Source organism: Gambusia affinis, linkage group LG04 (assembly GCF_019740435.1).
Source record: "Gambusia affinis linkage group LG04, SWU_Gaff_1.0, whole genome shotgun sequence".
Classification (NCBI taxonomy): domain Eukaryota; kingdom Metazoa; phylum Chordata; class Actinopteri; order Cyprinodontiformes; family Poeciliidae; genus Gambusia; species Gambusia affinis.
Window position 1 is genome coordinate 4,711,339 of NC_057871.1, and position 15,422 is coordinate 4,726,760.

General features: G+C 37.4%; 2 protein-coding genes across 3 annotated transcripts; one reads left to right on the plus strand and one right to left on the minus strand.

Annotated features, from left to right (window-relative positions):
* Nucleotides 1-67: 67 nt before the first annotated feature.
* On the minus strand, nt 68-5,235 carry rrp36 (ribosomal RNA processing 36). Its single transcript, XM_044113297.1, has 7 exons — nt 4,686-5,235; nt 3,624-3,756; nt 3,455-3,521; nt 3,271-3,375; nt 3,118-3,195; nt 2,473-2,590; nt 68-1,752 (listed from the first exon to the last, which is right to left on the minus strand). Exons 1-7 carry the CDS (start codon nt 5,074-5,076, stop codon nt 1,592-1,594), a joined length of 1,053 nt encoding a protein of 350 aa, XP_043969232.1. The 5' UTR covers nt 5,077-5,235; the 3' UTR covers nt 68-1,591.
* A 398-nt stretch (nt 5,236-5,633) lies between these two features.
* On the plus strand, nt 5,634-14,483 carry gtpbp2b (GTP binding protein 2b). 2 transcript variants are annotated; one of them, XM_044113301.1, is made up of 12 exons: nt 5,634-6,017; nt 6,906-6,932; nt 7,602-7,786; nt 8,582-8,693; nt 8,782-8,979; nt 9,643-9,817; nt 10,877-11,096; nt 11,677-11,812; nt 12,721-12,779; nt 12,991-13,162; nt 13,966-14,130; nt 14,198-14,483. In XM_044113301.1, the coding sequence occupies exons 1-12, from the start codon at nt 5,829-5,831 to the stop codon at nt 14,378-14,380; spliced, it is 1,821 nt and encodes a 606-aa protein (XP_043969236.1). In that variant the 5' UTR covers nt 5,634-5,828; the 3' UTR covers nt 14,381-14,483. The 2 variants fall into 2 exon arrangements, with proteins under 2 accessions (XP_043969236.1, XP_043969235.1); XM_044113300.1 differs by having other exon boundaries at nt 13,966-14,483.
* The last annotated feature ends 939 nt before the right edge of the window (nt 14,484-15,422 follow it).

A 15,422-nucleotide genomic window follows, 5' to 3' on the forward strand; every position in this document is an offset into this window, starting at 1 on the left:
TCCATTTCTTCTCTTCTTTCAGCGTTTGAGTTATGAATATTGGCAAAGATGCACAACAACATGATCATTTGTGTTTGTAAAAATTTTATTGATTTAATTTTTTTGAGTTCGTCAACTGGAGTGAAAGTGAGCGACTCATCTGTTATGTACATTTCTAGTAAAAATATACTTGGAAAGTTTTTTATGTTTTAATCACTTGCTTTAATGTTTTATTTTGCACCATACTTGTTTTCCTGAGACCTACAATCAAAACAACATGTACATCTATAAACAAACATAACAATGGAAATAACAAATTTCATAGCCGGATCATTTCACCCGTTCACCAACTCATTTTGAATCAGTTTATTACAATTCAATCCAATTATACTTTCATTTCAAATCTGTAACCAAACAATTTTATGCCTTTCCCTTTACACCACATGTATTTCTTTGAAGTTGCATTAATCTCACATTTAATTTAAAGTTGCAATCTGAAAACCCGACTCCCATCTGTTTTGGTTCTGATCCTCTATAGACCAACTAACTTTTAAGACAACAGATGAAAGCAAAGTAATCCCAAAAAGCCCTTGATGGTGAATATTCAGTTTTAGTCGCATTTCAAGAATAGAGTGTGTGGACTATAGCGAAACATGTAAAAGAAAAAATCAGTTCTCAAAGTTGGCCTAAAGTATCCAGCATCAAAAAGTTGGGTAAAAAAATTACCAACATTGCTAGAGAACAGAAAAAAATTAACAGTTGGCAAATCTTCATAAAAACACTAAATTAAATATGACTGCCTGAAAAAATGAATATTTTGTAATTCCACTTTTGATTATTTGGGTAAATATCTTTGCGATGCCTCATTTTCAAATGCAGCCTCTTAAAACGGACACGTCAGTTCAGTTAATGCAGTAAATACAATAAAAATAAGAGGACAGCAGTAAAATATTAAAACTGACTCAGCGATGCTTTCTTGTCTAGTGCTACTATGGCTTCTGCTCATATGATAGAAGTTTGTGTCACACTGAAGTAAGGTTAAATGTAATAAAAATATGTGAGAGGAGGTTGTAGTTGCTCTAATTATGTAATATAGGTATTTAGATATATTGGTAGCAAGCTAGTTACTGATTTCTAAATGAAAATATGCCTATGGCTACTTTTGTCTCTGGTTTTATTGCATAAATCAACTTCCGAACAGCTGGCACATCACAACAGCCATGAAACTGTCATAAAACAGCAGTCTTCAGTCAGTCCCTGCCGCCGCCTTGCCATCCACGAGGACTGTTGTGGATTGGACATAATTTACTCTCCCTTTGGGATAAATAAGATACTTGAATAAGCAGGAGGGTGAGTGGAGAATTTAAAGTATTGAGGAAAACCTTTATTATTTTTACATGTAAAAAAAGCATTTGTACATCTGACACTATATTCAAACACACTTTTAGTATTTTTATGAACATATTCATGAATCCCATCATCTTTGATTACAAAAAAGAGCTTTTACAGAACAAGTTCACCTGATCTGGGGAGCCCACAGCATCAGAACACTGAAATGAGTCTACAGCTGTGATGATCAAACATTTCTCAGCACATCGCTCTTCAACACTTCTCAGGAGGAAAAAGGCTTTTTGTTGTGTAGCTGTTTCCCCGGAAGTTTCCTGCGGTCTTTTCCTGCGTTCCTCTTCCGTTTCTTGCTAAGGAAGTTCTCCAGTTTGCCGCTCTTCTTCAGTTCCTGATACTTTTCGGCCAACTGCAGCTTCTTCTTTTCCGCTGAGGAGAGAAATAAAGCAGAGGAATGTTTTCCCAACGTTTTGTTTTAGCTTTTATGAAAACAAAAAAATCAAGTCTACATCTAGTCTGGATATCTGGGAAGCCAAATAGATTTTTATGCTATTTGGCTTTTCATCCACATGTAAACTCTTTTAACGACCAATATATTGCCACAGATGTGATCAAAATCAATAGATGATACGTCTGGTAGAGTACTCGATAATTTCACTGAACTCTGATCCAGAACCACACAGCATTCTGGGAGATGTAGACAGAGGAAAGGCTTTAAGCCGTTCAGCCTCTCTCGGCTAGCTAAGCAAGATTAATGGCATCGACTCACTCACTCTTTGGTTACCTAGCAACAACCTGTTGAGTGAGAACCACCGGGCCTCATAACTGCTGAAAAATAAACAGTGTGGAATGAAAACTGGATAAAACAGGAAATGTCACATCACCAGTGTGACAGTAGTTCAGATATTTAAAAACAAACAAATTTATCAATATCGACTGATATGAAACGCTTATATCCTGATATGCTTTTCAGCCATGTAAAGCCTACTTTATATTCTAACACAGTATTTAAAAGTAGTTCAGCCTCTCTGTCTGACACCGATCCTTTGTGTACAATAATACTTTTTTAAAATAATGTGAACAAGATGCGTGAGGGACAGGAAACAGAGCTCTGAGGACGAGCGGGTCGGGTGTTGGACTCGTTCTTACATTTCTTGAGGAAAAATGGCTGTTCTCCCTGACTGGCTCGTTCTCGCTGCTGCTTCTTGAACTGCAGCTCTCTCTCTCTCTGCTGCTCCTGGATCAGTCTTGCTCGCTCCTGGTTGTCCTGCACAAACACATGGAAATTTAAAGTTTGACCACCATCTTTACTGGGAGCTTAATCCAAAAACAATTATTGATTTTTTTTAAAAAGCGCTCTAAGCCATGTGTGTTAAAGTCAATGCCTAGGGGCCAAATTTGGCCCATCATAGCTCTTTGTGTGGCCCTGTCAAGAAGGACACATAAAGAGAACCTTAAATATTATTTTAACAATCAAATGAAAGCAGTTTTTATCTGTATACTGCTAAATAACACAGAAATTTATGCACAAACAACAAATTGCTATACTTTTTAAGCTAATTCATCATTGTGAGTTTATTGAAAATTTTCCACTTAAATGGTCAAAAACATTTTGTTTAAATGATGGTAACTTTCTTATTTCTACTACTCTGCTGCCTTAAGTAGTAATTTAATGACTAGCATTAATTATTAATTGGCATATATATATAAAACATCGTTAAGAGCCAATTTAGTTTTTTTTTTTTTTTTTGCAAATAAACTGACAAATGATAAAAAGATTGAAGGAATTCTTACCAATCTCTTCAGCAGAAACTCCAGCTTCTCCTTTTTCTTGCGGTTAGTCTTTGTCTGCTTTAGCTGCTTCTTAATGACCTGCAGAGACAGATTGCATGTCACACGTTCTACATAAACAAGACTTTTCATGGCACCTGATTCTGGTTTTCTCACCTCTTTCTCTCTGTGTTTGAGGTCATTAATAAACTTGTAAGTCTTTTCAAAAATCTCTGGTTTGTATTCTCCTGACAGGCTGTCAAATCGAGGATCTCTCCTGGTCTGCAGTACATAAAAAAAATCATGAATATTTTCATGCAAACAGAAGAGTTGTGGTTTTGTCAGTTCTGGTTTTACTCACTGATTTCTTGGCAGGGACGACCTGACGTAGGAAGGACGGTGGAATCTTTGATGATATTTCCATTGGTCTAAAATTAAAATACACAGTGTGACAAGCTGACAGTGATCAGGAGAGAACAGCTGCCGAAGGTGTATTTTTGATTAATTAGGATGATTTGGAAGAAACAAACCTGTTTTTGTTCAGCCGTTTCTTACTGCTAACAGGTCGACATTTCTTGTTGTTGAATGCGGCCTCATTGAACACTTTAGTTCCCACTTGTTGCTGCAGCTTAATGACATCCTCAAAGGGCATGTTGGACAGTTCTGCATAGGAAGAAAACATCACAAAATGGTTCATAATGAGGATTTTTACTGAGAAAGAAACATAACTGAACTACATTTAAAAACCAAAATAAATCATAATTGTTCTGTAACAATAAATTTTACTGCCTGATAAATTGTTCCAGTAATTATGATGGTAAATTAGAATATTGTTTTGAGACCATTTTGAAGTAATATTTGATTTATTGAAAGTAGCATAATAATAATAATAATAATAATAATAATAATAATAATAATACAAGCTTGGCCTCTCAAAGCCAAATAATCTTTAATTTTGTAAACGCACAACACTCAAACTGGAAGATACTTTAAATATCCAAAACACACACACACAAAAAAAAATATATATATATATAATAAAAGCCACTTCCAACCAAAAACAAATTTAAATGGATGCTTTGAAAATTAATAGTCATCAAAACGAAAATTATCAAGCTCATTTTAATTTATCATGCAATTAATTAATTATTTTTATTACATATTTTCATGCCTCCAAAAGCATTCTTTTCGGTAGGAAAATATGTATCAACGTAAAACGAAAATTAATTTTGAAAGCAGTTTCTGTTTTGACTTAGATTTAAGTTAAAAATAACAGCAACCAAAAAAAATATGTTTCTCATTCGAAAATGTAAAAAGGTTTCTTGGCATTACAACAGTGACACCAATATCTAAAATAGAACAGGACAAGCAAAAACAATAAATAAAACGGAAATAAAAACCAATGACAACCGAAACCTTAAATAAAACGTATTATGACGTCTCCATAAGCAAAACTGCCCTTCAAAAAATACGAATCATCAGCCAGGAAATTATTGGTGCATGGTGGTTTTTTATCAATCAGAACTCAGATCTCATCTAACTGGCCAATCAAAACTCAGATGTCATGTATAGGTCGGCACAGTCACTCTCACCTTTCCTGATGCGTTCCTCTGTCTGCAACTCTGTGCCATCATCCCCCTCTTCCTCAGCATCTCCCTCATCATCATCATCATCATCATCATCTTCCTCTGCATAAGCGTCCTCTTCTTCTTCTAGTTCTTCTTCTTCATTATCATCATCTTCATCATCATTACTCCCCCCCTCCGATACCTCTTCTTCTTCGCTGCCCCCAGAGTCTTCCTCAGCCCCGTCACCTGATTGGTTTTGATCTTCATCGTGTCCGCTTAAACGCAGCTCCTCTGCCTCCCCCCCTCTTTGGGTAAACAGAGAGACCTTCTCCACATCAGAGTCTTTCTCTTCACTGCAACTTACAGTCTTCTTCTTCCGCTCCGCTTCCTGCCGCTGTTTCTCTCTTCTCCTCATACTCAGTTTTCTTCTACAAAAGGCAGAACCAAGAAAAATTAAAACACTGTCAACAAAACCCTGATTCACAGCTGTTTTACCACATGGCTGGAAACCCGGAAGTAATACAGAGATTTTTCTTCCTTTCTGGTGGCAAGCGGCATATTTTAATAGAGCATCACTGCCACCTTCTGTTGGGGATGACAGCACATATGTACGACTGATTATCTGACTAAGAAAAAATAAATCAATAGAAATAATAGTGTCGCAGGACATTGAAATAGAAATAATACGAGAAAAAACATAATATTGCGAGAACAAAGTCGTAATAATATGGGGAAAAATATAAAAACACGTAAATAAAGTCCCTGCAAATGGAAGAATGTAACTATTTCTGCTGGTAGTCTTCAGTTAACTTTGTTGAGGAATTTCAATGGGATTATTTCCTGAAAAAGCTTACATTTTTCTTATATCTACATTTTAGAAAAATGTTGTTTCTTTATAATTTTTGTCAAATGTTTTCGCTGGAGTTTTATTTTGAAAACAATCCAACATTCGCTTCCGGTTTGAGCGTTTTCAGGCGGAAGTTCGACGTAAAAATGTAGCTTAACGTCGTTGCTGGTGCTGAGGAGAGAGAGCATCCGACCTGCTGCAGGTCTCCACACATCGGACTGTATAAAAGTGGGATGCAGCAGGAAATGTCCTGGGGATTGCCGTGAACCCTCCGTGAGCTCCGTAGTTTCCCGTCGGTCGATCACTGCCTGAGCTCAGCCATGGTTGATTTGCTCCAAACTGCCGCGGTTCGTCCCGGAAACAGACATGATGGACCTGGCTCCCTGACAAATATCAAAGGGAAGAAATCATCCAAAAAGTCGCGGGCCAGACGAGGCAAACAAGGCAGGAAGAGAAGAAATAAAAGGAAGAGGAACAACAGGACACCGCCACCCATTTTACCACCGGAGGTAGCTACCTGGTTCTGGCCCGGGATTAACGCAGGCAGTTAGTTTGTACTGCAGCACAGATGATAGGAATCCCTCAAACATGGTGGCGCAATGTCTTCAGGTTTATCTGCCTCCGTGAATAGAGAGAAACCCCCCGGCTAACATCTCAAACTTTAACGTGATATCTCCTATAAAACCAACAACAATTCAATAATAATAATAATAATAATGGCCGCACATTGTCTTCAGAAAGCATCATTACACCTTTCGTCAAGCAGGTTTACACCATGAAATCTATATAATAGCAGGTATTTTATTTCCAGTTATGTTGTCATCATTAGTTCATAATTACTTCATGGCTTTAAGTTCAGTGTAAGATTTCGAATATTTTCACGGCTCTGATCCAAGTGAAGTCACAGGACTGACCTTTCTTACTAGGAGAGAGTTTCTTTTTCTGTTTCGTTTTTTTCAGGCCTGCTGTCATACCTCAATGCACAGCTGAAATCATTTTCTTCTCCCCAGTGGACTTTCTAAAAGTGATTTTTACACCCTGTGCCTCTAAGCTTCCATTTTAGGGATGTGAAGAGATTTAGTCAAGTCTGTCTAAAGTCGTTCAATTTGTGACTCAAATGCAATTCAATTCCTCGTCCACGCCTCTGACATGTTCTTCCCTGTGCAAACTTTTCTAAATTAAATTCAGTTTTAATAATACAGCTACTCTGTGGTTCCCTGCCTGTGTTTTGGGTTATTTGAGGTAGAGATGCACACAAGATTGTAATTTTGAAACAATAGACAATATTACCCTGCTCACTCTGCACCACTTTGAGATTTGATGTGTTAAAGCGCTCTACATTTTATTGGTTTTCTGTTTAGTAATTCCACATGTTTTCTGTTTTTGTTTGTTTCCAGGCTGAAGAAGGAAACATTGAATACAAGGTAATTAAGTTTTTATGTTACAACATTTTGATTAGGAGTAATTTTGGTTTTAAAATGGCATTTTTAACTGCTCATGCAGCAGAGCAGCTGTCGGATAACAGTTTATTAAAATTCTTTTAAGTTGTCACTGTCCCAATCATCTTATTGTGCGAATCATGCCACAGAATGTTTAAAGGGCATATTTTATGAATACAACAGTTTTTTTCATTTTAGTCATACTTGTTTCTCACAAAAGTTGTTAAATGTCTTGTCCCGAAGTTAAAAAATACATAAAAATTATAATAAAGACCCTTTTTCATCATAATTCTACATTAATAACCCAGCAACAGCATTGGTAGCAAATAGTGAAGCTAAAGTTTTTTGCTTATTTAAAACAATTTTACATTCTGAAAAAAAAGTAAAATTTATTAGTTTCACACATAAGATGTGCACACTAAATCATCTTGTTTACATAAAAATGTTTTAATTAATAAACAGGTAAACAGAAAACAGTTAACATAATCTTTTAGCTTAGATTTAGCCATTATAAGGCAGAAGAATAATTTTAAAAGTCATCAAAATAGAGTAAAGAATGAGAAATATAAGTATGTCTCTTTGGTGATTATAGAAGCACTATTGAATTCCATTTACCTGCTGCACAGGTTTCTACTTGTTTCTCGTTTTCTCCAGTTAAAGCTCGTCAACCCCACTCAGTACCGCTTCGAGCATCTGGCCACGCAACTGAAGTGGCGTCTGCAGGAGGGCCGCGGTGAGGCCGTGTACCAGATCGGGGTGGAAGACAACGGCCTGCTGGTGGGTCTGACGGAGGCCGACATGAAAGGCTCACTCAAGACGCTAAAGAGAATGGCAGAGAAGTAGGTGACCCCATGACCTCCTTTCATTCGTCTGCTGAAGTTTTATTACAAAAACCCCAAAACATCAACTACCAAATATTAGTTACCCTGTACAAGTGACTTATAAGCTTACAGAAGTCTATTCTCTGAGCCACATGGAGCCAGTGTAGGGACTTTACAACTGGTTTGATGTGCTCCATCCTCCTGGTTTTAGGCAGAACAGCTGAATTTTGGTGCTAAGCCGTTCAGTGATTAGAAGTTGTCTGAATGATTTCTTAGGCAGACCTGTGAAGACGCTGTTGCACTAATCAATGCGGCTACAGATAAACGCCCGGATGAGTTTCTCTAGATCTTACTGGGACATTAGTTCTCTAATCCTGGAAATGTTCTTCAGGTGATAGAAGGCTGGCTTTGTGACTTGTCTTTATGTTGCTCTGATTGTTCATATCAGAGTTCATCACTACAGTCAGATTTCAGGCCTGTGGATGTCTGTTGATTTTGTGGTCCAATGTGGAGATTAAGGGGGGAACCTTTTTAAAATAACTGGGTCAGAATTGGCTCTAACATACAAGGCTTAAATATTTTTCTTGTCTAATTGAACCAGATAAAATCGAAACAGATCTGCTTGTTTGAGCTAATTTACCATAAGGAAGTATGCTTTGATTTGTTTGATTTTAGTTCTCGGATAAACAATTTTATTCATAAAATATGGAGCCATCAGTACTGAGAATTGTAGACTTCAAGAATTTCATGAAGTAGGCTGGCAGTGTGGCATAATTTATGAAATGATGCTTTGTTTTGCTTGTCTTGTTGAAGGGTCGGAGCTGATATAACGCTTCTGCGAGAAAGGGAAGTGGACTATGGCCTGGACAGAAATATCCGGAAAATTGCAGAGGTTCTTGTCCGAAAGGTTCCTGACGATCAGCAGGTGGGTCCTCTGCAACCTTGTGCCTGTAAACATGTTCTAATTTTGTATTTCCTGCAAGGGTTGGGCCAAATCTATTTTCATTCCTCAGTTCCTGGACCTGCGTGTGGCCGTGCTGGGAAATGTGGACTCAGGAAAGTCGACCCTGCTGGGCGTCCTGACGCAGGGAGAGTTGGATAACGGCCGAGGTCGAGCTCGACTAAACCTTTTCAGACACCTGCATGAAATCCAGACGGGACGCACCTCCAGCATCAGCTTTGAAATCTTGGGCTTTAACAGCAAAGGAGAGGTATTCCTCTTACTCAGTGGCTCTTTACAACTTAAAAAGAATTAGCTAATATTTTTAAAATTAGACATAATGTTAAACACAGATTTTTCACAGTTTCTTGTTTTATTCCTGCAATATTTGCACTGATGAAATGTGAGACTAGAAAAGAAAAAGATCTAACACCTTTCTGCTGAATTTGATGCTTATCTCTATTTTAAATCCTAAAACCAGAAATAAAATGGTGACAATGCATTTCCCAAACTCAAAGTAAAATATTAAATCACTGTAGAGAGAAAACATAAAAACAAGGTTTTGTAGGATTTTGTTATCATAACACAGGCCAACAGTTTCTGACTTTTTGGGGTTGATTGTTACTTATTTGGGCTGAACGCTTTGTGTTTCAGCAAATGTAGGTCGATATTTGTAGTTCTAGTTACTCCAAAGCTAAGACAAAAGCAAAAAAAGTTGTTAATAAATACGAATCTATTTTTTTATCTTATCTTTTCTTATATATGTAAAAGAAATTGTGCCCTACAAGATGAAAAAGTGTCCATATGCATCACAGGAATGTTCTCTTGATTTTACTGGCACTGGGAAACTCCAATGCCTGAGCAGATATCTACTTCAAAATGTCTACAACTACTGCTACTTTCTGGATCCTGACGATATCACTATTCTGCTCAGGTGGTAAACTACAGTGAGTCTCGAACAGCAGAGGAGATCTGTGAGAGCTCATCCAAAATGATCACCTTCATTGACCTGGCAGGTCACCACAAGTACCTGAAGACCACCGTCTTCGGTTTAACCAGCTACTGCCCTGACTTTGCCATGCTTGTAGTGAGCGCCAACACCGGCATAGGTGAGCCGCAAACACACCTGGAGAGGTAAACAGACAGACAATGGGTGAATAAAGAATTTCAACTCTTTGTCAATCTGTACAAAGAAGAAAGGAGTTGAAATGGATTTGACCACATTTACTGTAACAGGCAAAAATGCACTATTTTAGGCTTCACATGAACAAACACACGCAGTCATAAAGATGATGTCACAAAATAGGCAAAGGCACAAACTGTTGACTTCAGTTAATTAGCAAATTTCTGCCAAAAATTCAGAAATTTTCCAGAAAAATTTTGACATTTTTTTGGAGATTGAAAAGCCCCTGAGGATTTCTGAGTTTCAGAAGTTGAAAATTTAGACTTTTCAGTCATAATTTTCCATATTTGTTCTAGAAAGTTTCTGAGTTTAATCTCAAAATTTCTGAGTTTTTTCTTTGCACATTTTCGATTTTTCAGACTCAAAAGTTTTCTAGTTTTTTCTAGAAAATTTCTGATATCAATCTCAAAATTTCTGATATTGTTCTCACAAATTTTCGACTTTTCAAACTTAGAAATTCCCAGGTTTTTTCTAGAAAATTTCTGTAATTAATTCAAAAATTTCTGAGTTCTTTCTTGCAAATTTTTACCTTTTCAAACTCGGAAATCTTCAAGTTTATTTCTGTAAAATTTCAGATTTTCAGTGGAAATTTACTCCCTTTTTCTATATTCAAAAAGAGGAGACTGTAATAAAATCAATTTGTGACATTTAAATCAGATTCAAATGTCTCTAAACATTTCATTAGCTGTCAAAGTTGAGAAAAACATTACTATTATAATTTAAAATATTTACATATTAACATACATTCCAGCAGAAATTTAATAAGCACTTTAAATTAACAGAAATATACTTAATAATGCCATAGTAAACTTACCGTCTTCTGTGCCACACAGAACCGTGAGTTCAACACATATGGTGCACAATCATTAACAACATTATAACAGAAATGAAAAAACTACATTGCATTTTTAGCTCTGTTACAGTTGCATTTTATGCCTTGTATGTGGTTTTCTCGCTCAGTGCATTTCCTCTCTTCTGTGTCCAGCTGGTACAACTCGAGAGCACTTGGGACTGGCCATGGCTCTGAAAGTCCCGATTTTCATCGTAGTCAGTAAAGTGGATCTGTGCTCCCGCGGCACCGTGGAGCGAACTGTCCGGCAGCTGGAGCGAGTCCTGAAGCAGCCAGGCTGCAACAAGATTCCCATGGTGGTGATGAACCCTGATGACGCAGTGACTGCAGCGCAGCAGTTCACCCAGTCTGCATGGTGGGTCCCAACTTATAGTGAATAGAAGCAGTTCAACAAAGAAATATTTTCCTAAACATTAAAGCTTGATTACGACATATTATGGCAATGTAGATTCAAAAAAGTACATTTCCACAAAAAAAACAAATAAAACACAGAAACTTTGAGAATAATTTTCTTAAAAGACTTGAAAATTTCCAAAAGCAAAATTTTTTTGCACTTTTGAAAACCAGATTTCCAAGATTTTTTCCTAGACATTTTCTGAAATTAATCTCAAAATTAGAACGTTTTTTTTTAAAAAACAAAAATTGACTTTTGAAACTCAGAAATGTCCAAGATTTTTTATTTAAACATTTTGAAATTAATCTAAAATTTAGACATTTTTTTGAACAAATTTTCAATTTTTCATGGAAAAACACTGAGATTAAGCTAAAAATTTTTGAGTTTTTTCTTACAAATGTACTCCTCCTTTTGTCTATCTACAATGGCCCTGAAACCCCGTTGTAGATTTCTCACTTACAAAAGTGTTTATTTTGTGTTGCCTTTGAAAACCTGTTATTTTATTGTTACTCTCGTTTGTCTGCCTCTTTTTGTGTGGTAGCATCACACCCATCTTCACCCTGTCCAGCGTGTCTGGAGAAAGCCTCGACCTCCTGAAGGTTTTCCTGAACATCCTCCCTCCGCTTAGCAACAGCAAAGAACAGGAGGAGCTGATGCAGCAGCTTACAGAGTTCCAGGTCCCCAAGCAAACACACACAACACGGACACGAGTGTCTCTTTTAAGAATGGGCAATACGGCTTTAAAATAAAATCTGTTATGTTTTTTATACCAGATCCGATTTCCGATTTTAATTGATTATGTTTCTCACTTTCTTTTCCAAAAAAAGAAATTACAAATGGCCAAGTATTTTCAAATGGTGGATATTATTCATCCCTTCGGTGAGTTTTGCGGCAAAATATAAGGGACAGTCTAAAATAATTTTTTTCAACAACATAATGGAAGAATATCTTAAAAATTATAAGAAAGAGTTGTTTTAATGAGAAAAAGCTTCTCTGGAGTCATTAAGATCTGATGTGACCATCCAGTCAGTGTAGTTCTTTCTTTGAAATATACAGTTGTTTGCATACATCATTTCTCCGAATATTATGACTTTATTCTGGTAACCCTGAAATATTATGACTTTATTCTGGTAACCCTGAAATATTATGACTTTTGTTCCCAAAATTGTATATATAAAAAAAATCAAACATTAAAAATCTTAGCCTGGCTCTAATAACAATCATAAAATTGTCATAAATTCATAGTCCAAATAAATAGAAACTGTAAAACATGCTTGTAAAACAAGAAACCCAAGGAGTGAAGTGGTGATTTAAAAAAAATAAAATCAAAATTTTCACAAATTAAATCTTCAAAAACCCAAAATTTTATTAACTGATAAAATCTATTTATCGCCCAGCTCTAGTCCCATCGGAGGATGTAGAAGTAAAGCTCCAAAAACTAGAATAAATAAAGCTTACGTAGGATTTCATACTGTCAGAAATGTTAACAGGTTGGGTTGGACAGTTTTTTTCTCTTAATGAATGAAATCATCCATGTTAAAAGTAGTTTTTTTAATGCTACAGATGTCCAATCATGTGTTTGCAGGTGGATGAGATATACTCAGTTCCTGATGTTGGGACTGTTGTTGGAGGAACTCTGTACAGGTACGATGACATGGTCTAGTTAAAGGTTAAGTCTTCTAGTTAGCCGTTTTGTTGCTAACGAATAGATTAGCAATGCTGATGGATTATCACCTGACCTTATTTTTGTCTGTTTAGGTATAGTTTAATTGAATTTATCCCAGAAAGTTTGAAAATAAAACCTGAACACCGTCTTTAATTTTTCCTTGGTTTTTTTTGTTGTGTTTTTTGCCAGTGGGGTTTGCAGGGAGGGCGAGCGTCTCGTAGTTGGACCCACAGAAGAGGGTCGTTTCGTGCGCCTGAAAGTGGGCAGCATCCAGAGGAACCGCTCGGCCTGCAGGGTGCTGAAGGCCGGACAGGCAGCCACTCTGGCTCTGGGAAACTTTGATCGCTCACTTTTGCGCAAGGTCAGAGGTCACCGAATGTTGGATTAATGATTAGGACAGAAATTCAGGCTCATTGGTCCGTGTTCACTAATAACCAAAAGCAGTGGTGGGCACACTTGTGCTAACCCGCTAATAAAGGAGCAAATTTAGCACTATAGCATATTTGCTAACTTTGAAAACGTTTGGTGCACATAGCTTTAATGTTTTCTAAACTTTAAGGTGAATAAAGTTTGACATTGTAGAAGTTTTGGTAGAGTGCTCAAAAATGGTACTCTAATTAAAATGTCCCAACTAAGAGTAAAAAATTATTTGGTAAAAGTCAACTCAAGTGCGAAGTAATTGATCACATTTTCAATCATTTAATATTTAAAAATTACATAATCAGATGGATTGAAATATAAAGTTTTGAGGGCAATAATTCATATAAGTAACAAAAAATAAAATCAGGCAAAAAAAATTCCAAATCAGTTTATTTTAATAAAATACTTATGAAACTTTAATAAAAACTACAGGTGTTTGTCTGGTGAAGTTTTGGTTAAAACACGTTTGTTTTTCATTCAGTGGGTAGAAAATCCAGAAATTTCACTCAAGTAAGGGTAGAAGTACTTCACAATAAAATTACTCAAGTAAAAGTAAAAAGTGCAGCCTAGTAAAAATGCTCTAGAAAGTCTTTTTTTCATAAAGGTTGCATAAGGGAATGTAATTGAGTAAATGTAGCCAGTTCCTACCCATCTCTCTTAAGAATTCTTCATATATTCAGACGTTTATATGCATGCTCTTATTTTGAAGTGACTGAAGAGTGTTCCACTTCCTGCATATTGCAGGGCATGGTGATGGTCAGCCCCAAGATGAACCCGACCATCTGCTGCCAGTTCGAAGCTGCCATTGTTCTCCTGTTCCACGCAAAGACTTTCCGGAGGGGTTCGCAGGTCACCGTCCATGTCGGCAACGTCCGGCAGACGGCTACGGTGGAGTGCCTTCACGGAAAGGTTGGTGAGTTTTCTTATTTGTGTTACATTTGGAAACAGACTGTAAATCCTTCCCTTCTGGTTTTAGGACGAGCTTCGAACAGGAGAGAGAGCTGTTGTTCGCTTTCGCTTCATCAAGCACCCGGAGTATTTACGACTGAGCGCCAAACTGCTCTTCAGGGAGGGAGTCACCAAGGGCATCGGTCATGTAACTCGTCTGCTTCCCCAAGACCAGAATCTGAACCACGACCAGAATCTGCAGGATTACTAGGGACAATTTCACTGGACCAACAAAAGCTGGCTTTATGCTCCTGCCACCTACATGCATATAAATCCACAGTTCATACTCCACAAAGCTAAGAAATTTGGTTTCTTACTCAAGGTTCCAAGAACAAAGTGCACAAGAGTGCTGAAGTCCTGATAAGTTCATCTCACTGCAGCAAACATTGTTGTTTTAACATGTCCACTTTAATTGTCTGACCAATCACACAGTAGGTGTTGTTTTTCCCAGATGATGAGTCAACAACAAGCTGGACCACTAAAACCCACGCCAGCCTCTAGATTGGCCATCTTTTGCCAGACCTTGGTGTTGAGCCAGAGAAGGGTAGAGTGGAGGAGGATATATCTTCAATATCTCTGGGTCTTGTTCATAAATGGGGGTAAGATGGAGCAGGAGATTGATAGATTGTTGAAAGGTGAAGCTCTCGATTTACCAGTTGATCTACGTACCTATCCTGATCTAAAGCCACAAGCTCTGGGGAGTGACCAAAAGAGTAAGATCACGGATGTCAGCAGCTGAAATGAGTTTTCTCTGCTGGGTGACTGGGCTCTTCATTAGAGAAAGGGTGAGAAGCTTGGTCATCTGGGACAGACTCAGAGTAGAGCTGCTGCTTCTCTTTGTCAAAAGGAGCCATATGAGGACACAGGACACGATGGAGGGACTAACATTATCAGCTGGACTGGGATTATGTCAGGATTCCCCGACGTAATCTCAACGAGACAGAGAAGGCTGGGAGACTCTGCTGAGGCTGCTGACTTTATGATGGGTGGATGGATGAGGTGCATTCTTCCCAAAAGGTCAGCGAGTCACTTCATCCAGATGATGTCCAGATGTGGCTCACATCTGGCCTCTTTTTTCTTCTTGCAGTAATTTTGGATTTTTGCTCTTATTTGAGTCTCTTCTTCTTCTCCTAGTGGAAGAAGAAGAGGAAGATTAGGCAAACACTTGTTTGCCTACTTCATGCTGTCAGACAGGTTCTACTTAAGTGATTTCTTGATTCAAATTAAATTGAACTAATTTGATTTTCATTCTT